The 23,083-nt window shown below is 40.4% G+C and overlaps 1 protein-coding gene across 1 annotated transcript in view; it reads left to right on the forward strand.

The window, feature by feature from the left end:
- The window catches only part of ctnna1 (catenin (cadherin-associated protein), alpha 1), an 87,682-nt gene extending 84,890 nt beyond the window's left edge, over window positions 1–2,792 (forward strand). Inside the window, 1 exon segment of the mRNA XM_030738592.1 lies at window positions 999–2,792. Coding sequence (XP_030594452.1) covers window positions 999–1,289 — 291 coding nt within the window. The 3' untranslated portion in view covers window positions 1,290–2,792.
- Window positions 2,793–23,083: the final 20,291 nt, after the last annotated feature.

Raw genomic sequence — 23,083 nt, forward strand, 5'->3', positions numbered from 1 at the left:
AGTTCAGGGTCTTTTTTTCTTCTTTCATCCACAGGTACTTTTGGCTACATATTCCAGTCTTCATTATGTTACAACCTGGCACCAAATGAAGTTGAAATGGGTATTGAATTGAGTTTGAATCAGATGATTTTTTTTTTTTCTTGACTGCAGGCAGTAAGACTTGGTGACAGTAATGCAGTTTCAGAAGGGGCCATGTGCCAGTAATTGAGAAGAATGAAAAGACAAAAGTGATGCAAACTGTGCAGGTTTCAGAAAACTTCAGCTGCTGTATTGAGAACTGCATTTGTGTATAATGAAATCTCCAAGCAATGCCTTTAATTTCTACAAGTTCTTAAATCAATAGAATCCCACTGCTACTTTCTCAAGTTTTTATCTGTTGTTGCCCATAAACTACTGTGGCTTAATGACACTGGTTGCTGGTTGGGATTGGTTAATGATTTATTCTCTGAACTGCTATTTGCAGCTTATATTTTAAATTGAATAAACAGTGAATGGCTCTCTGTGCTGGAAAGGACTATCGGTGCCCACATTTTTCCAAACCTTTTTACTACCTCAGATAACACTTTGTAATAAAAACATTTACAAGTCCTTAAAGCACTAATTAACCTCTTAATTGCCAGTGAAATTCATTCAAATATGTGTGCAGGAAATAATGAATTGCTTCCTCCTTTCCATTGGGCAGAAATGCGAATATGCTTCTTACACTTTGAGTCAAGTGTCACCGCTGTCTCTGGGGCTGTTAAGTGAGGGGATTAAATTGGTGTGACCTTTTTACATATTCTAACTTTTGTCAAACATGTTTGTATGCCAGACAAGAGGACTGGTTGTTAATTCTTCAGTACAAACACTTGAGTCTTGGTTTCTTCACAAAACTGGAGGGATGGATTTTAGTTCACTTTCAACTTGACTTGAACTTAAAAATGATTTAATCTTTGCTTTCATAATTTTACAAAGCTGACCCTGTTTTTCTCTCTCCAATGTCTTTTTCACCTCATCAGTTGGACAGTGCCATGTCACTCATTCAGGCGGCAAAGAACCTGATGAATGCTGTGGTGTCCACTGTCAAGGCTTCGTATGTTGCCTCTACTAAGTACCAAAAGAACAAAGGCATGGAGGCCCTCAATATGCCAGCTGTCTCCTGGAAGATGAAAGCTCCTGAGAAGAAGCCTCTGGTGAAAAGAGAGAAGCAGGATGATGGCCAGACCAACAGAGTCAAGAGATCTTCTCAAAAGAAGCATGTGAACCCTGTGCAGGCTTTGAGTGAATTTAAAGCCATGGATAGCATCTAGACCCCCGACCTCCAGGAGAGCAAAAGATTTTGACCAGTGAGTTTATCTATAGATTGAGCTTGTCACTCTTTCAGAGAGAAGCTTTTAGCGTACTTCTTCTTTCCATAGACCGCTTGTCTTTTTGAACCAATATATTCCATTACACTGCCTCATTTCTATTCCACAAGTTCAAATGCACTCTTGGCTAGTATCAGGTGTCTCTTCTTTGGAAAGGGAAATCAACTGGACAAAGATATTCAGTAGATGAATTTAATAGATCTGGGGTAGTGATTATTTTGTATCCTAATCAGTTTCAGAGTAAAACTGTGGGGTCTCTTGGGTTTTCCACTGTAAGGTTTGATTATGGCAAAATGTTCTAATTGCAAATATCAGCTATGCAAAATTTCAACTGCCTTATTTTCACTTTAGTCATGAACTGTAGTTAAATTGGATGCGGTAGTCTAACTGGTAGGAATTAAACTTGTTTTGGTTCAGCCAAGTTGAGATATTTCCATGTGTGCCTGCATTTTTTAATACCTTTTTATATATATTTTGTTATGACACTAAATAAATGGTTCTGACCAACTGATTCAAACTTTTTGTCAGTGCTGTATGATTTGATCCATTTGTAGCCCTTTATTGTCAAATGTTCTTTTAATTTAACCATCTCAAATTATTTCATTGAGTTTTATTATTATATTGTCTTCACAAAACCAAAGGTGACGGATTGTTCTTACCTACTGGTGTACTTCCATGAACCTACACTTAAGGCACAGATATCTACTAGTTGAGTCAAACTTTGTCAATTAGCCCCAATTCCTCTGTGTCTAGGAGAAGCCAGTGGGCTAAAGAATGAGTACACAGTGTGTTGGTACTGACCAAAGCCCGCAAGCTTCATTAACTGTCAATGAGACCAAACACAACTACATTCTCAACATGTCCGGATTGAGGGATCGATATGTTTTCTCTTCACAGCTTTGAGGTTGGTAAAGTGTGGAGGTGATTAAACTGACTTAACTCTGCTTCTTGTTTGTGTTCCTTGTCCTTAAACTAATCAAAATTTTATACAATGCACAATCTTTAAGTAAACTAGAAACTGCTTGTTAGACTTTGAAGAGTTAAACTGAGTGGGGAAGTTGTTAAAGCAGCGTGGTTTGCAGACATGTATAGCAGTACGTTGCTTTGCAGCAAGGCTTTGAATTCCTGTTTTTAACCTTAAAGATGAATCTTTGTTTTGCTCATTTGACACCTGTAAACCACAGCAGGATGGGCAAGCATGGGCTGGGGTTTGTTTTGGGTTTTTTTTGGCAGGTGGAATTTTTTTTTTTTTTTTAAATGAGAGAACCGAGCATTTTGAGTGCACCCCCACCCCACTGTTTTTCCTTTTGCTGTATTTGAGTCTTGAGTGATATCAAACTATATTGCTGTGGATTGTTTTGTTGAGAGCTGACTTATTAGTGGACACTTGGTAAAAGAAAATTAATGTCTACTTTATATCTTAATAAACCTTTAAAGTGAATCAAATCTGCTATTGTGTATTGTTTGTGCACCACTGGACTGAAGTAGTGTATTCCTTCCTCACTTGAATTCATACTTCTACATTTTTTTTTTTTCCTGTTGTACCACATTTAATTTGTTCAGTAGTAGCACATTGTAGAAAGTGAGAAAACAAAAGCCCTAAAGAGTAGTGTTCACTCTCAAAACAAGTTTTAGCATGGCGCCTAATGTGCTGCTCTAATTAGGTTGCACACCTCCCATGTTGCTATCTTGAGGGCCGAATGCAGCATGCTCTTGTAACATATTGGTTTCTGCTTTTTTTTTTTTTTTCTTTTAAAAAAAAAAATTAAGTGCAGCTTTTAACATCAAACATTCTTTAGCCTTGTGGTGATGCTTATTAAATAGCCAGTGGAGCTGGAGTGCAGTATGATTTTTTTTTTTAAATATTTTTTTTTTTAGATTCTTAAATATGCAGGTCAATTTAAGTAAAGGCATTTTGCAATATTTACTGAGCCGGTCAGGTAGGTTTTTTTTTTTTTTTTTTTTTTTAAGCTCCACCTTATTTACATCTATTTAAAATGGAAAGTTTCCCAGAATCACTCAGAATAAAAAAAAATAGATGCAATACAGTAAAAGATTTCCATATCATAGATGGCTGTAATACTGTTTCTAAAGCTGCAGTAGTAAAGAATATATTTTCCAGATGAGATGTGATGTAAATACATTTACTCTAAAAATCACACGTTTTTAAACAGCATAACAAAAAGAGTTACAGGTGTGCATGTTGATGTCGGAAAATAAGACAACTCATTAGGTGCAGCTGTTCAGCCAATCATATGGCAGCAGCTCAGTGCATTTAGGCATGCAGACAGTCAGGACAACCCGCTGAAGTTCAAATTGACCATCAGAGTGGAGAAGAAAGGTGATTTAAGTGACTGAACATGTCGTGGTTGTTGGTGCCAGACGGGCTGCTCTGACTATTTCAGAAACTGATGATCTGCTGAAATTTTCCCACACAACCATCTCTAGGGTTCACAGAGAATGGTCTGAAAAAGAAAATATCCAGTGGGAGGCAGCTCTCTGGGTGAAAATGCCCTGTTGGTGCCAGAGGTCAGTGGCCAGGCTGTTTCATTATAGGAAGGCAACAGTAACTCAGCCACTCGCTACAACCAACATATGCAGAAGAGCATCTCAGAATCCACACCGCCACTTCTGTTATCTATGAACAGAAAAACAATACAGTTAACAGACTCACTACAATTGGAAAAACATCGCCTGATATGATGAGTCTCGATTTCTACTGCAGTGTTTGGATAGTAGGATAAGAATTTGGTGTAAACATGAAAACATGGATCCATCCAGCCTTGTATCAGTGGTTCAGGCCACTACTGCTGGTGTACACGTCTGATGGCTGCTTCCAGCAGGATAACACCATGTGACAAAAGATTAACTCATCACTAAAACCGGTTGCTTGGACATGACAGTTAGTTCACTCAGTATATGCGGATGATCTCCACAGTCTGCTAGATGTGGTTGAACAGGAGATTCGCACCATCATGTCAATATGGACCAAAATCTCAAAAAATCTGAGGAATGTTTCCAGCACCTTGTTGAATCTATGCCACGAAGAAGCAAAAGGGAGTCCAGCCAGGTACTAGCAAGGTGTGACTAATGAAGTGTCCGGTGAGTGTACGTCTCAGCTGAAAATGGAGAGTGGAATCATAATGGGGCAAATGCAACAACATAAAAAGTGTCTAAATCAGCATAAAGCCAGTCAAAGTTCTCTAAAGTGGAGACCGCTGCTGTGTGTGTGTGTGTGTGTGTGTGTGTGTGTGTACTGACACACATTTTTCTGCATGGTTCGGGATTAAAGGTCTTTTGGGAAAAAGACCTCCTGGGCAAGATTATAGGTCACATAATCCCTTGTGACCCTGTGACATATTAAACTTGCAATTATGGTATTTCATCTCACCGCAGACAACAACATGATATACATACAGCTGCAGAAAAAAAAAATAAAATAAGAGGGCAGCGGATTGGAAGGCTGCAGGAGTACCCAGCAAACTGGGTCACTGCTTCACACATTTGTACGTGGAACTTACTGAAAGGTGCAACAAAGAACAGCAGATATGGAACGAGGATAAAAATGAGCTGCTCAGCAGACATACTCACTTCAGAGCAGGAAAAAGCATAAGTGGAATTAATGAGGGTAATGACAGCACTGTTCCATTAAGCGTCCCAGCAAGCGGAAGGTAGCCATCATTAATTTTTGGTAGCTATGATATCTCCCATTTGGTGAAAAGAAGACATCTACAAACTGTCACAATAATGGCTGTAAATACCCCACTGCGGGCAGCGGCATCAGAGTGAAATACAGCCCGGTCCATTATAGCTGAACAGTGACAGTGTTTGAAACTTGTTAAGCTCAGCAACAAAATACTGCATCAACCAGAGTCAGCGTGGACAAAGACATTGGCCAGCTAATTATAGTGAACCCAGATCAGGTGTGTGATTGCCATTAGATAACTGGTTTGAGAGCAGTTTTAAATCTACTGGATAATTAATCCAAGTCAGGGTCCAGTTGCCCCCTCTCCCCTAAACATCCTGCAAGAATTAGAGCTGCAGTCCCCCATAAAGTTATACAGATAAATCTGCTCTAGTGCACTTAATATAGCCGGACAAAGTTACACAATTATAAATATAAGAATTGATTTTAATACTTGGATGCAATTGTCTTGCAGTCAGCGACCGCCTCAAGTCTGGAAATCATGGATGTCACCAACTGCTAAATTTCCTCCCTTGAGAGAGTTTGCCTGGCGTTTACTGCAGCCAGCCACGGACTTAATCCAATTTTGTGTTAGTGATTACTTTTCATACAAAACCGAAATGATGAACCCGCTAACACCAGCTGACTTTGCCAGCTAACTTTGGTCTGGTGCAGCTTGTTAGTCACCATCTTCTGTTCTGCTCGTTTCTGCTGTGGGTGGTGGTGGGATTACTCTCAAACCAATGTGTGGCAGCACCCAGTGGGCTTCACGGTGGTAAATGACACTCAGGTGTTATCAACAAGTCCCGCTTTACACCCTGAAAGACCAGTTAGATGCCTAGCTGGGAGTCCATCTGACCTTTGAGAGAAACATTGCCTGCCAAGTGCACTAATGACTGCAGGGATTTTATCCTGAGATAGTTCAGCACCTTCAACTTTATCTAATGGTGAGTGGAATGTATTTATTCGCACCTCCAGCATTATACTGCTTCTGTTCTGTGCGGATGATTTTGCTCATGCATACACATGCTGCCGTCTGCCTTTCTTCACACGGTTCTGCTTTTGTGGTTTGGTATTAGCACTCATGGCCTATAAATCATCAAGGTTGGACCTTTTTTTTGTCCGTCTGTAGCAGATTGGGAGCCACGGATGAGAGCTGTTTTTGTGAGGTTGGAATCCTTTTTACTAGTCAAGTGTAGCTTTGGGTGAAGACTCACAGTGCACAACTTTATTGCTGTTGTGTTGCTACTTTTTACTCAAGTAAAGGATCTGAAAATAAATGGCTTGCAACACCATTCAGAGTCTAATATGTCTGACTCACTGGTATCTGCAGGAAGCTTGCATGTCGTTAAGTATGTGGTACTTTGCAATGATAAGTAGAGGAGGAGGAAAACTACCTGGGCAGCCGTGATCTTCACAGGCCTGTCATTTCATTTTGCATCCCAAATTCATTGTAAGAAGTGGAACTCCATAAAGACCCATTTGGTATTATTCATATTGCTTATACTTAAAAGTATAAATCCTCCACTTTATATCAAAACAAGCCCACACTTGAATACATTTGCCCCTTTAATGTTAATACTATATCCAGGGCAGCCTGAATTAGCCAGCTGTGTGTGTGTGTGTGTGTGTGTGTGTGTGTGTGTGTGTGTGTGTGTGTGTGTGTGTGTGTGTGTGTGTGTGTGTGTGAGCAGCAGTAAAGTTTGAAACCGTAAACATCAGTTACTGGTAACAGTAAATCTCACATCAGTCCTGTGCTGATGTAGCCTTATGGGCTGGCAGAGCATCGTACTGCACTGAGAGGACAAACAAGACTAAAAACATTCAGGCATACCAAAGACAAGCTAATAAACAATTTCAGGGAGAGTCAGTCTCATTGCTGCTGGTGCTGTCTGCCCTCACTGCTGTTTCCACCTGTGTTTCTCCCCAAAGAACAGCAGGACCTGAAACCAAACCAACTTGTTAATGTTATATATTAACTGCAAACCCGAATGCTAAAAGTCATTAAATACATTAAGTGGAGGAAAATTAATCTTCTTCAAAACATTAAATATGAGTTTCTGTGTGCATTTACTCCCATTTCGATTTAATGAAACTGGTTGCTTTTGAAAACTATTTTGGAGATTATTAATTTCCACAAGAATAATTTCACTGTACTTATTTTATTACAAGTAATAAAGTTACATACCACGGTGGTGTGGTGGTTAGCACTGTTGCCTCAAAGTAAGAAGGTCCTGGGTTTCTTATTATTTTGCATATTAATTGCATTATTATAGATTAAGCTGCCTAGTAATGTACAAGTAATTAAAATCAACAACAGCTGCAACATTAAAGAAATATATATACATCAATAAATCAATGATAATGATCCAATAATGTCATCTATATAATTCAAAATTTTTTTTTTTTTTTTTTTTTTCCACTTTACAAAATAATTATCCAGCATATGGGTATGTTTAAATTCTTGTGCAGCACCACTTTTCACATAATAAATCTGTAATAGGATGCAGGGTTGTGCCTGAAAATCCTGTTTTCTACACTGATTTTATTTCTGTTTAAATATGTGGATTTCCTGTGGGCATCGCCTGCTGTGGTCTTGGTCTTGTGTGATGTTGATTACTATTTGGGCAGAAGAGCTGGTTTTAAGTCTACAATGACAGTGTATTTTCATTAAATGTAGTACTACTATACTTCATTGGAGTTCCTTTACCATGAAATATGGTGTGGCATGGCGGGGATGAGCTTGTGGCACTGCTGAGGTGCTACTGAAGCCCAGTTTGCTTTGATACTGGCCTTCAGCTCAGCTGTATTTTTGGGTTGAGTTTCTCTGAGATTATCTCCGATGTTCCATTCAGGCGAGTTGGCTGGCCGTTCAAGCACAGTAATAATGTGGCAAACAAATCATTTGGTAGTAGTTTTGTCCCCGTGGGCAGGTGCTAAGTCCTGCTGGAAAAAGGAAATCAGCATCTCCATAAAGCCTGTCAGTGGACGGAAGCATGAAGTGCTCCAAAATCCCCAGGTAGATGCTGCTTCGACTCTGGAGTTGATAAAACACAGTGGACCAAAACACCGCCAGCACCAGCAGCAGATGACTTGACATCTACACAGTCATCTCAAGACTGCGGTCATCCCTTTTGCTTTCCTACTGTACTTTTTCCTTCTAGTTAACTTTCCATCAGTATGCTTTGAATGCAGCACTCTGTGAACAGCTTTTCTGAGGATTGTGATCTGGATAACTGTGACATCCTCATTGTGTTTGTGTTTGCTGACCCAGACCAAGAGATATGCAGTATATATATACTGTTTGAGTAAATATATTGAAATATTCTCAGAGTCAGTGCAATATTCATACAGGTATGAAGGTGAGAGAGAACAATAAAACAAACAGGTCAAAAGATTAAAGAGTCCATGCACTGGGAGGTAGAGGACTGTCTATCTAGACTCTGAATTATTAGCTTATGTTATTATTCTCATACATCTCCCCCCAACTGGTCATGGCAGATAGCTGCCCCTCCCTGAGTCTGGTTCTGCCGTCGGTTTCTTCCTGTTAAAAGGCTGTTTTTCCTTCCCACTGTCACCATGTGCTTGCTCATAGGGAGCCGTCTGATTGTTGAGGTTTTCTCTGTATTGTTGTGGGGTCTTTGCATTACAATATAAAGCAGCTTGAGGCAACTATTGTATTCTATTAAATGTGATGTCAGGAGAATGGTCTTCACACCAAGTATGATTATCCTCACAGTTATTTGAGGTAGAATATTACACATTTGGCTGTGAAGCCAGGATTTCATTGCTGTTAACCCACCACAGCAGTTCCCAGGGAAATACATTTCTGGAAATATGGCTGCCCCCCCCCACCCCAAAAGACTGAGTGTTGACAGTGAATAAGAGGATGGATTCTCCTCTGATGTGTAGAAGGAGACCTAAATCTGCCGAGGCCTTGTAAAGTGAAACAAAACAGGATGTTTTTGTGAGGCATTTGAATGCAGATATGATGCAAAGGTGACAACGCTGAACAGCTCGTCATGAAACCCCCCCCCCCTCCCGCAGCTAGTTTCCCCCATTTGCTGTATCACTCAAGCTGCTGTCATTGCATGACATGTTTGAATGAACTTTTATCAATCACGGCGGTCAGGTATGACAGTTTAATCAATAGGGTACATTTTCTGAGAGATTCGCATTATTTTAAAATCAGAGGAGCCGTGCTGTGGGGGAGTAGAGAGGAGAGTGAAGGGGGAGCAGATTGCTGGGAAACGGGTGGGTTGAACTTATTGCTGTCGAGCGATGCAGTACATAAACAGAGGAACAGAGGGACTTCTGAAGTATTAGCCCTGAACCAAGTGGGAAAAAACTGGCAATAAACACAGGCTGCTGGGCTGTCAATCTGTCAGTGGATGTCTCAGATTTGGCTCTGTTATCTGGAGTATAAATGTTAAATATATGACTGGTTGAAAGGATCAGTGAACCACACCATCCAGATGCCAGAGTGCAATCATGTCAAATAAGGTAGTCTCCACTAAATGTCAATAGCCTTACACAGAACTCAATAGTCCACTGAGTCCAGTAGGACACCCGGGGAGACAGTCATTCATTTTGATCTTCTGAACACTCTCCAATGCCAACAAACGCACAGAGAGGCTCGTTTATTTAGTGCCCGGCTACTTTGTAGTGAAATAATTTGACAGGTGAAGGTTTCACTTGTGCACTATCAAACCACGAGGGATCACAGTCTGTTTATTCAAACACGCCTCTCAGCAGGTAGAGCAGTGACATATCTCCTCGCTATTTAACTGTAGAGGTAACTGAGCAAAGTCAAAACTTGCAAATAAATGGGATGTGTTTAATCTAGTTTCAAGGTCTTCCATCAGCATTCCTGACCTTATGAGTTCAACCTTCATAGGGTGTCATTAATAATGACGTTCTCGCCTTTATAACATGAACAATAAAACGGCATCATCAGTCTAACGCGAGCCACAGATACAGGCTGGGAATCGGGGGGGATCTGAGAGAATATTAATTACCCAAGGGCCAACAGGAGAAACTGTAGCTATTGTAAGTTACCGCACTGTATATCGGCCTGCCGTGTCAACTTTATAGTAGCACCGTAACCCACTTGTCATGTTTAATGTAAGTATTGTCCTATGGGGCGATTGATTTTTCTTTTCTTTGTGGAAGTGTAATTAGTGATGGCACGTGGGGCCTTCAGTCTCCTCAGCATTCATCTGGTGGCTGGTCAGAGGGTTTATTGTGAGTCTTCTGTCTGTACCCGTGATAACCAAACACCAGAAGGAGTTCACCATGGTAAGCAGCGCTGCATCTCAGCCAGTCAGGACTGCTGAAAATGGAAAACCTGAGACTGGACTTTGTGAAATATTGCAGGCTTTTAGGAAGTGCCTTTAAGCACTGATATACGTAGCGATTTATAAAATGGACTAGTACTTATATAGCTCTTTTCTACTCTAACTGAGCACTCAAAGCAATTCTTACTGCAAGCCTCATTCACCCAATCACCCACACATTCATACAAGCGCTTTTTTTCTATACCTAAGCTCTTCGTCTATCATTCACACTCCAATGGATGTATCAGGGTCAGCCAGAGGTTCAGTATCTTGCCCAAGGATACTTTGACATGCAGACATGGAGGAAGCGAACCGGCGACCCCGAATCAAACGCTGAATCCTGCTAGTAAATCATAATTCTGAGGTAAATACAGGCGGCATCGTATCCAGAGCTGATCAATGAAGCCAGCGTTCAATGTGGTCCACAATGGCGACCCACAGGCAGGACTAACATCTGTGTTATCAGCCTTGTCTGAGGTTAGTTGGCAGTGAAGAGAAAGTATGAGAGAAACTAGCGCAACCATATACACAAAATGCACTAGAGGCTCCCACACTGCACTGGAATTAATCGACTGCACAAAAAAACGAGTAAAAGAGTAAATTTTATAGATATATAATTTGGTTTATTGTTTTAAAATTATTATTTGTTTGTTTTTATCCTTTGGTTATTGGTAGTAGTAGTGAGTGGGTGGGGGGTGTTTCACACAAACCAATGCTATTACTTTTTTGGCAGTTTAAAAGGTTCATTTTTATTAGAACTGTGTTGTGTTGGATGTAAACCAAGTGGAAATAGCACTGGGTCTGGTGGAATTTCTACTGAATAAATTTCCTCACAAGTCACTCAGACTTCTTTCCAAAATATTTCAGTCTTTCTGCCAAACACAGTGAAGCAGTGTTCCTTGAGCCTCTGTGCATTAAATACCTCTGCTTGGTATATTTTCACATAACGACCGAAACCTGCAGGAGTTGCACGTGAAGCGAGTATTCACCGCAAGACAGTTCCCAATCTTCTGCTGCGATTTCCATGCATTTAGTTTATTTATATTATGAACTCTGTAATCAGAATATCAAATTTTGATAATTTCTCAAACAGTCCTTTGTCAGCAATTCTTCAGCAAGTGTTTTGGGGAGTCTAGAAAATGTAGTCTGAAATACAGTATTTGTCAACAGCAGATATTTAAAAAAAAATGATTAAATTTATGCCTCAGTTCTTCAAAAGACATGAACATCAGAGTTTGGATGATGCAGTTCTTAAATCTTTTAAAGCCCTTCAGAAGCCAAATGTTTAAATGAACAAATAAACATGTTTACAGCCTGGTGCATAAAACGGTTACCTAATTCGCCCTTCATAACGACTTATTTTCTTTAATACATAAATTTAACTTACTGTAAGTGCTTAACTTTAATTAAAGGATTAAAGTTTGCATTATTAGAGTAGTGACAGGTATGAGGCTTCCTGTTAAGGTTCACATCAGCTAATTTGAGTCATTTAACTGGACCTCCTGACCGCGTTTGGGGTGTTGATGCTTTTTGGAGCAGTTTCAAAAATAACTAGCTGACAAGTAACACCTTGTTATGTTGTTAAAATTCTACTAGCAGCCATAAAAGACTCTTTCAGCTTTGGTGAGTAAAACAGTAGCAGTAACTTTCATCCAAATTTGACCCCCTTTGGCTTTAAAGATGCTCATGATCACAACTCTAAAATCAAAGTTCAGAAACGGGAGTTCACAAATTACTGTCGCCCTTTATAAAAATCCTACTAATTTGAAGTGATCTCACTAAACACATCTTTTTATGGCATAGCTTCTGTGAGCCTATACATAAAATCTGTATCCTAATATCACTTCTTTGTACTGTGAGTGCAGGTCTGGGGGTGTTTACCCCTGGGATGTGCATCTGCGTCTAAAGCCATTGTAGAGGTTGATGCTGTGCAATTCAGTGAAATAGTGCCACCATTAAAAAAAAAAAAAAAAAAAGCACTATCTTTTCATTTAAAGTCACTTCTATAATCAGCTCCCAAGGAATCACCAAAAAAAAAAGGCAGTAAAAAGTAATAGAATCAGCAGTGGCACAGACATGGGTAATTATGTTAAAAACTCCTTTCATAACGAAAGCTTTCCGGAAAAAAAAAAAAAGAAAAGCTTAATACTGTAAGCCTTACAGCTAGGGCTGCCATCAGTGTATTGCAAATAAATGACTGGTGGTGAACATGTGTGTGCTGTCTGGGACGATTTGTGCGATGTAATTAGATGTAAAATGCTTTTTAGCCGGCTCTTTAATTGACTTTGGGCTCCAGTGATTTGTGGCACTCAGGTTTTCCCTCATGGCATGGATGTTGTCTCCAGTCAAGGCCAGTGGATTATTTGCAAATACCTAAATCCAGCGTGTGGCGTCGGACTTGTTCGATCAGCTCTTCAGCTCTCACTCGTTTGGAAGCGATTTCTATAACCTCGCAGAAGAGCTGATTTAAATATATATTCCTTACTCTCTGGGTGTTAAGATCCCCCCAGCGATACTTGAAATACATCCTGACAGCTATTTAAACAGAGCCAGATATTAAACATTCAGTTGAACACCTTTGCATAAGGTAATCCAGTGGTGTCATACAGCATTGCTGACTACCAATCATCTCATATATATTCCTGGTACCCACTTTAGCCGGCACTGTATTTTAATGGCTGACATCTCAGGGCTGCAATTCAAGTGTGATTTATATCTTCTCAAGTCATCAGTTACAATCAGATCCAAGGATCTGACTTTGTGCTCGCTGGACAAGCATAGCAAATATAAAGAAGCGGGGGGGAAAAAAGAGCTGTGTCACTTCCTCAGTTTTTAGTGAAAATTTGACTCAAAGGTGCTGCAGTGGGACCGGAGAGGGTTAGATTGAGAGAGTAAGAGGAGGGTGACAGGCTCCGCATTGGTACGCAAGCCTGTGTCTCATCCTTAAACCAATTTCCTTCCTCAGTACTCTGGGGAGTGGTCTGATTTGCACCGTTTCCTTTCTCTGAGTAAGTGTTTATCCTGCTTTTACAATTAGATCTCGCTCCCAGCTGCAGCATTAATCAAATCGCCACACATATTCTCCACATTTGGAGATTGAGGGAATGTGTCTGTACATGTCTGCCTTGATACTAACAGGCTGTGAAGCAGCACCGATATTTGTTTTGGTAAGCATCTCACACATACTGTACACAGATTTAAGAGGTCAAGAGGATTTTGGAGAGCTCTGAAAGGGAGCCAGAAAGGAGGCTATTTAGGCAGATCTTGTTGGGAAGCATGCTTGTGACCTATTGATTTTTACTAATAGTGTTTATCTCAGTTTGTATTTTTCTATGCGACAGTGCTGAAAAGCGATGTCCTGAAATGGTTTAAAAACCCATTTCATAAATATTATTTTGTAGTGAAAAGCAGGAATGACGGTCTTTAAAGTATCTTTTTTTTTTTATGGCCTGTGAAACGTTAAAAGGGATGAAAAACAAACAAATATACAAAAAAAATTACTTGGAGAGTCGTTTTTGAGAGGACAACACAATAAAGCGATCTAGCAGGGAAAGCATGGACTCCATAGTTCATGGTTGCAGTATTGTGTGGGTGTGCGTGCCTTCTTCGCTCTCCTCATAGCATTATGTCAATAGAAATCCACTACAATCACTTAATGTACTCCAATTCCCCACTCTACATATGGGCTTTAAATGCTTTAATCGAAGACCTGCTCATTTTTATTGGTGTTCTTTATAGGTGAGGTTAGTGATGATTTTCAAATGCACTCAGTGATTTGTGGCTAATTAGGTCGAGAGTTAGTTCAACCACATAAATGTATGTTTGCTCGGGGCCAGCGAGTTGGCTGGTGCTGAAACAAAGGCCACAGTACGCAGCAGAACCACATCTCCTTTGTAGACGGGGATGAAGGCTGTCTAATAATGGTATAGAGTGCAGATGAAAAGACCAGCATACAGTGCAGTTATTACTATACCAAAGGGGAGAGCGGCATTCTCTCAAAAAGAGATGATTCACCAATCAGGCAGTTGCCTCTGTCACCATGGTTACCTGTTAAAGTTGTGACATTCAGCCTGGGATATACGTGACGTCCAATTTAGTAGTCTGGTATTGGTTTGATGGGGCCAGAATCTGGATTGATAGAGCGGTGTATCAAGATACAAATCACTAATTGGTCTGTTTCTTTCCCCCCGCGATGCTCCATATCGCTGGTGTTGCATGTTAATTATCATAAGTGAGACCTGCAACAACAACTAGCAGCAAAACACGCGGCTTATTTTCCCTTATTAATCCCCATCAGTTCCCAGCTTTATCTGCCGTAAAAACATGTTGCTTTACACTGGAGGAATTGTTTATTCTGTATTTTCCCACTAACAGGGCTTTCACTGCCAACCATATAAGCAGCTATTTTGCTGTGTTGGCCAAAATCATCTGCATCCAAATGCAAGTGGCTAATGCAGCCCTCAGGTGGAGAGGTAATGCATTATGTTTATTTCAATATTTAATGAACTAGATGCCAATGCTTCCAAAGGGGTCTCATAAAACTCTGCGAAATTGGCACAAAATCTAGACGGGAATTATGTGATGGTAAGGTTGGCATTGAGGATATTCTATAATTTCGTTATTGTCAATAAAAATAGCAAGATCAGAACAACAAAGGTAAGACCTAAAGATAGAGTTTTTCTTTATGGTTAAGCAATTGCTACAGCCTGACCCATGATGAAAGTTTGGTATTGGTTAAGTAAAACACAGGTTGTGAACCTAAAGAAAATCCCTACATATGCTGATTACTCTCTGACTATCCTTGTTTCACACTTCATGGCCGGTCCTAAGCAGAGTGCCTAAAACTGCAGTTTCTGGAATGGCCACTTGAGGTTTAAAGCATGAACTTTGTGCAAAAATGCAAATATGTTTATGAAAAACAAAAAGAAGTTTTATTTGTATCAGATGGAGAGCAGCCAAGAGGAGACTGACACCACAAATGTAAAGGGTAAACAATAATTTATTTACAGTATAAAAATATATAAAATGCCTAAAAACATTGATTAAAAAGCAAAATATTAAAACTGTTAGCCCTGAGACAGATTGGTGACCTGTCGAGGGTGTACCCTGCCTCTCATCCTATGGCAACTGGGATAGAAGCTGCGACCCTGAATTGGATAAGTGGAAAAATAATGGATGGATGGACATTGAAACAGATTAAAACCCCTAAGGAAGCCAAGTAAAATAAATAAAACTGGCCAAAATCATCAGATCTCAAGCCAACAGAGCACCTTTGGGATGTGGTGGAACAGGAACAAATTCACAGCAAACGTGCGATGCTATCATATCAGCATTGACCAAAATCTCTGAGGAATGTTTCCAGCACATTTTTGAACCTGTCACAAACAATTAAGGCAGCTCTTAAGGCAAAAGACGGTCCAACCTGTGTTACCAGCGAGGGTTACCTGATGAAGTGGCTGGTAAATGTGAAAACTGACTGGAAGTGGCTAAAATTGGCAGTCATAAAGGTATATGTGACAAACAAACCAACAAAAACAAAGCCATAACAGCCACAAAAACTCATAAAACAGTCTTAAATAGTCTTTATAGCAGAGCAACAGAAACACACTCAGTCATTTTCTCCATTTGTTGTGGGCGAACAGCACCAGCTTGTCTCTGTGCGTTGCTTCCGAACTCCTGGAGAGTGTTATGTCAGTTGGGGGTTACATATTCCCAAACAGGCCTGCTCGGTCGCTGGCCTCCAACCTCAGTCACAGGAATTCTCCTGCCGTAAGCTAGCACTGCCAACGTCCTTGTGTTGTACGTTAGATATGAACCCATGTTGAGACCACTGCTGCTGTCCGTGACATATACTGCCCGCTCCGACTGTTTGTCCCTGCTGGTCCCTCACCAAGGGAAAATAGCAACTTCTAATGATTTCCCCCTCATGGCTTTCTAGTCCTTAATGGCTACATTCGTCCACAGTGATATGCATTTTTAAATTTTATTTATTTATTTTATTTTATCTCTCCTTCTCTCCAAATCATGTGTAATAAAAAAAAAAGAGTCAAACAAAAGAAGACAGGACTCACCTGTAGCGGTTTGATCCTGCGTGACACCACTGGCACTCACTCACTGTTTAGTCTTCTGTTCAGATGCTGTGTAGTATCATTAGTATCTCTTCAGATTTAGACCTACTGTTAGCTTTAGCAGCTTTTTACTTTTGTTTCCAGTCGTTTTTGGGTATTTTACCTTCAAATGGACCCTAATGCCACACAATGAAACATTAAGCTAAAATACTCACCAAGCTGGTGCATGAAAGAATGAATGAATTCTGTTTAGGGAAAGTTTAACCTTCAGAAATGTACTGCACGCTCAGGCTGCCTATACTGCCTTTACTTGCTATCTCTTAAGGGGTCATTTAGACTAATGCATTGCAAAGACCAGTGCTATTCTTATTCTGCTGTCACTTCCCATATTACTGCTGTCATGTCTGTTGTACTGTTGGTAGGCCTGCAGTGACACCACTGCGTATGTGTGGGTGAGCTCGAATGGATGGAGGCACAGGCATAAACGCCACTGAACTGAACTGAGCTCCAAATACACTGAGTAAGTCAACCTTCCATTGTAATGAGCTGCTGTGTTAGCTGACTTAATTAAAAGTGATGTTAAATAATTTCTCTGTGGTGACGGTGCCATGAACTCGGTTCAGCCTCAGAGCACAACCTGGTGCTCCTCTCCACGCCTGATTTCAGTCATCATGCACACTTGAGAAGCTGTATTTATCAGAAAGGCAGTATTTGTCTTGCCCAAGAAAGCCGCCCCCAACTTTCCATTTGGATTTGAAAATTCTACCCCTTCAATAGCGGTGACCCTTTGCGGGGTGAGTGAATCAGGGTGATTGTCTGAATGTACAGAACAAAGCAGAAATTAGGCTCTGCTTTGGAAAAGTGCCTCGGGAGTGTCCACTTTCTTGCCTTGATTGCTCTGTCTTTCTTTCGCTCTGAATGATATAAAAGCAGAGAGGGGGAGAGCTGTTAAATTTGTCCTGGGGTTGAGTGAACTTGTCAGGGAATCAGACAGACAGTCCAATCCTGTTTTTCTTGGAGATTGACTCCATCCTACTGAAATAAGCTCAGGATGAAGTCATACTTTAAAACATGATCCAGCCTCATTAGAATGCCTTTACGCTTGTTTATGGTTGATGCTGCAGACACTGAATCTAAAAGCAGTCAGCTGGATTTTTATGCTGCTACGTCAGTGAAGGCTATAGCTGGGGGCTTATTGTTTTCAGGCTTCCTGTCTATGCAGATATCCCCCTTTTCCCATTCTTGTGAAGGCAGCATCTCAGGAACTGTCATGGTCCAGGGTCAGCTGCCCAGCTTTTTTCAGTTTTTTTTTGGCCTTGTTTTTGTATTCTATTGATACTTGGTTTATTTCTAGTTTTAGGTTTTGTTCCTAGTTCCCTGTTGCTTTATAGTTATTCTTTCCTCTGTTCCTCCCTCTTGTGTTAAGCCCTTTCTATTAAGTTCATTCATGTATCCATGTCTTCTCTGTTTAGTTATCGCTTTTCCTGTTTTATTTTGGGAGTTTGTGTGCGTTGCCTTGAGTTTTGCTTCCTTTGTCTCATCTCCAATGATTTAGTTCACCTGTGTCTCATCCTCCACAGCTTTCTCCATTTCCCATAATCACCCTGCTGTGTATTTATTGTGTCAGTCTCCCCTTGTCCTGTGTCAGAGCATCTGCCTTAGTTCCTGTTATATCCCTGTGCCTCTTTGCCTTCCTAGCGTTCCTTAGCTCCTGTGTATTCTCCTGGTTTTTAGGTTTCAGTAGTTCATATTTTAGTTTCCATGTTACTTTAAACCTGCCATCAGCCTGTTAATCAGCAGCTTGCCTTTTGTTCATCTCAGTCTGCATCTGCGTGCCTGCATTTGGGTCCTCAGCACAACATCAAGTCTGCATATCCTGCAGATCATGACAAGGAACACCTTGAGAGAATTTTTTTACATTTAGGAAAGGCATCAACTTGGACTCAAGGATGAACTGATTAGATTCTGGTGGTCAAAGGTCACTGAGACCTCACAAAATCTGCTTTTGGCAGGAACTCAAGAATTCATAATTTCACCAAATGTGTGTAGTTGTAATACAAAAAGATGAGTGCTGACATGACTGCAATATAATGATGTTATACAAAAACACTTATCTGGCCTAATGCAGCGTCTCAGGAAGAGACGGGAACCATATTTCCCATCCAGCTGGATATAAATCAGTTTTCTCCTGTTTTTCTTAATTATTTTAGAGTTGTTATGAGCTCACTCACTTGACTTATCCATGTTTTTTTTAAATATATATAATAGTCAATTAAGACAGATTTTTGAACAATACCATGTTTTTTTTTTTTTTTTTGTAACTTTTGCTTCAGCACACCACGGCAGTGGATTTCAAATCAAACAATCACTATGTGATTGAAGTGCAGACTCTCAGCTTTAAATCAAGAGGCTAAACAAAAGTATTGTGTTGTGGTTTACACATTCACCTAACAAATGAAAGATCCCTGTGTTGTCCCTGGAGGCGGCACACATCCCTTGGGGGTTGCATCACGAAGAGCATCTGCTGTAAAAATCTGCCAAACCCTGCTGTGGTGACTCCTTGTGAATAAGGGAGCAGCTGAAAGTAGCTTCTAATTGTATTAAGTGCTCAGGGATTGCAGCCATTTTTATGCATAGTCCCTCAATTTCAGAGATTCAAAATTAATTGGGAAAAAAAAATTACAATTTTAAATGTAAGAATGAAAGTTTGGATGAAAATCTTTTGCAGTCAATGACTGCCTGATCTCTAGAAACTGTGTCCTTAGTGAGAGGATCTGCCAGGCCTTTGCTGCAGTCAATTTCATCTGCTGCTTAGATGTGGGTCTCTCTGTATTCAGTTTTATCTTCAGTCACTGAAATGGTTGGTTGGGTTGGGATCAGGTGACTGACTTGGCCACTGAAGAATATCTCATTTCTTTGCCTTTAGAAAGTCTCAGGTTGCTTTTGCAGTATGCTTTGGGTCATTATCCATTTGCACTGTGAAGCGCTGTCTGATCCGTTTTGCAGCATTTGGTTGAATGTGAGCAGAGAGTACAGCCCTGCACACTTCACAATTCATCCTACTACTTCTATCAGCAGTCACAGCATCAATAAACACTGGTGACCCGCTTCCACTGGCAGCCATACGTGGAGCCCATGCTTCCATCATGTCTGATGATGAGCTGTTTCTCTTCTTCTCCACTTTTCTCTTCCCGTCATTCAGGTACAAGTTCATTTTGGTTTCATCTGTCCATTTCCAGAAATGGGCCTAGTCTAATTTGACCTTTCTGTTCTTGAGCGTAACCAGTAATTTGCACCTTATTGTAAACCCCCTGTATTCATGATTGTAGACTCTGACAATGATATGTCTGACAATGATAGACTTTGCTATGATGAAGGGTTTTTTTCTTAACCAAATATTCTTCCAGAGCTTTTGGAGTCGCTGCGTACCAGATTGTTGATTTGGTCTCAAAGTTTTTCCTTTTCTTCTTATAGGTTTATTTGGGTTTTCCAACCTAATGAACTTCACTTGCATCAACATCTCTTTGGACCTCACATTGAGAATTCTAGTGAAACACTACCAAATGCAAGTTCAGCTCCTTAATCTGCCTAAATTGTCATGGAGTAACCAGAGAACAGGCCTCACCAGGCCATGAAACTGCTTGTCAGTCAACTGTCCAATTATTTTTGAGCTTCTGGGGGGACTATGAATAAAAGCTAATGTAGTTCCTAAACAGTGAATGCGATACTTTTAAAATTCAATGCGGTGATGGACCGAGGCAAAAAAAATGTGTCATTGTCCAAAAACCTATGCCTCTGAATTTATTCTAAAGGTTGGAGTGATTGCCACAGTTGCTTGTTATTCAGCACTTCAGTCACCATCTGTTTTAATTCAAAGTGCTAATAAAATATACTGGCTTGACTTGACCTGACTGTAGTTTGATGGCACTGATCTTGGGTGGCCAAAACCAAGTGTGTTGACTGTCGTTGTGGAAACATCCAAATCTGAAGCCTGGTTTACCAGCTTGCCTACACTGTTGTGTTCTGTCAGAATTAGTTTTGTCTGCCAAGTGTGTGAATACACAGAAGAAATATGACTTTTTTTCTTTTTTGGTGTTCTTGGCAAATTTACGCATTAATATTGTATAACAAGAAAAACTAACTTTAACACAGTCAAATCTAATTTTTATTAATGCTCCGGCATCACAAATCAAAAACAAGCCCCAGTGGGCTTCAGAATCTGTACAGCTAACGACATCCTGTATCCTCAGACCCTCGACTCAGATGAGGAACATAAACAGGCAACATGTAATCATGGGTGTAAACTACAACTTGACTGGGTGATGGAGTCATACAGCCGCAAGGCGGTAATTCTAGTTAAGCATATGGTACATGTGATAATACCATGGGATCAGTAAACACGGCTTCCATTTAAGCCACTTAGTCTCATTACAAATAAAAAATAAATAAATAAATAAAAAACAATATATTTATAATATATTTAGAGATGTAACTACAATGTCAAATAACAGAGAATCCAGATAAACATTAAAAATTAACCAATATCCTTAATACACAGATGCTTAATTTTAAATCTAATTATTGTTATGAGTGAGTAAAGCAATATCCCTTATCTTGTCACATCCTCAGTGAGCCTTTCCCCCAGCCTCCCATCAGCTCCTCGAACACCAGAATGCTGACAATGCAGCCGCCGTCACACCGTTTTTATAATAGCATACATCAAGCCTTAAATGCTTCGGAGAAACACTCAAACATCTGCGTGCGGGTAATTTTTGTTGCCCTATAGATTCTGCCCAGACAGACAGAGTGCAAAGTAATAGGTATACAGCAAACCGAAGAGGACAAACTGTTTTTAGCAGCAGCAGTGATTTCTTTTTCTTTTTCCTTTTTGGACTTTCAGTAATCAGTGAGTGTGTAGCATCTGCAGGGGCCTCTTGCTTCTGCTCTTGCCCCCAGGCTGTGCAGCTAACTTGGGAGTGCTGGAGTATGTAGAATGCTTTACAAAAGGCCTTAATGTAAATACTTCAAAGCATGCTGAGTGGCTCTATGAATATGTGATAAAGGATACAGGTAACAATTTGAATTAAATGCCATTTGCATTCATTCATTTTGGACAGGTGGACAGTTTCCGCCTTTATGACAGCATGTGTGTAAGCCGCGAACGGTTGGCTTCATCTTTGAATACATTCACTTTTACGCCATCTGGTTTTCTGTTTTAAATTACCTTTTAGTGAGGGCCCGTAGTGTTTTCGCAAAGTGTTATGTTTTGTAGCAGTCAGCCGTAGCCTGCCAGTGGCCACCTGAACTGCACTGGTGCTCAATGTGACAGCTGCACTGGCAGCCGCCATTGCACATCATAACTGATGCTGTACTGAGCTCACTGCTCATGACTGCAAAAAAACACTGTTTAATTGACCTGCAGTAACTCCGGCCAGCAGCCCATCTTTGCCGCTCTGTGTGGCGAAGCTGATATTGTATCCTTTTATTACCAGAGACTCATTGTTCTGATCTTTTTTTCTTTTCAGGATATGCGCTCTTTTCCAGGCGAAAACACCTTAAAATGGGCTTCTCCTGGGGAACTGTAATGCAGTACATCCCCAAAGCTTATTAGTTTGTCCCTCAGTAAGTGTTGGTCTGAAAAAATGAAATGGATGAGTTCTTTTGATTTCTGCTGGTTGACATGACAACCGTGCCCTGAAATAAGAACGCAACATCTGTTCAGTCAATAATTGGACCTGAGCTCCTTGTTAAAATGTTTCAGTATACCGCGGGTTGGTCGTTCCGTCACTGCGAGCATGTATCACCTGTACATTTGAAGAACCTGCTAATTCAAATTTGCCACCGGACTTTTTTTTTTTTTTTCTGGTCTTATGTACCAACAACCAGCATGACATGTTTTATTTAGAGGACAGCCGTTAGGTTAGAGTCCTGCGCATAATGCACTGAAATGAAACAAGGTCCATCATGAGTGAGTACATTTCCATAGATGCTTTCATTTGAGTTGCTTGCCACCGCAGAGAATACATAGAACGAGCACCAATTAATGAAGTAGTTAAATTATCTGCAGACTAGACTTAAAACACTGTGCTGGCCAATTAGCTTCTGCACCAGAGTGTTATCCGAGGCTTTGCAGCACACCGCCTCTGGTGCTGGAATCCTGCTCGGAGAGTTTTGAAGTCCGGTGCATAACCCCATGTGACCTGGAACTGGTTCAGTCTTACTCTTCTTTAGCCTTCTGGTAGCGGACTGGCTAAATTAGATAGATAAATACAAAGAGATCTGTAACACCCCCACAACCCCAAGGGAGTCCATGTCTCACTTATTGATCGGGTCACGCACCACTAGATCTCCATTTGCTTCTGCTAAAGTGCGTGGTGCTTTTCTTGAGCATGACTCTGAGGATTTGGATGGAGTAAACTACCTTGACCTTTAGAGCTGGTGTCATTTACATGTAAGGTGTAAAAATTCAGCCAAAAAACCAAAACCAAACAAAAAAAAACATGTAAATCTCTCCAAATTCTCTCCTGAAACATTGTTTATGTGCTTATGCAGATTTATCCCTCTTCTGCTGAGCTCACACATAGTGTTTTGTAGCCAGGGAATCATGTGACAGTGTACAATGTCAAGTTGCTTTTATTGCAGCTTTGC

This window comes from Archocentrus centrarchus, chromosome 10, assembly GCF_007364275.1.
Source record: "Archocentrus centrarchus isolate MPI-CPG fArcCen1 chromosome 10, fArcCen1, whole genome shotgun sequence".
Lineage (NCBI taxonomy): Eukaryota > Metazoa > Chordata > Actinopteri > Cichliformes > Cichlidae > Archocentrus > Archocentrus centrarchus.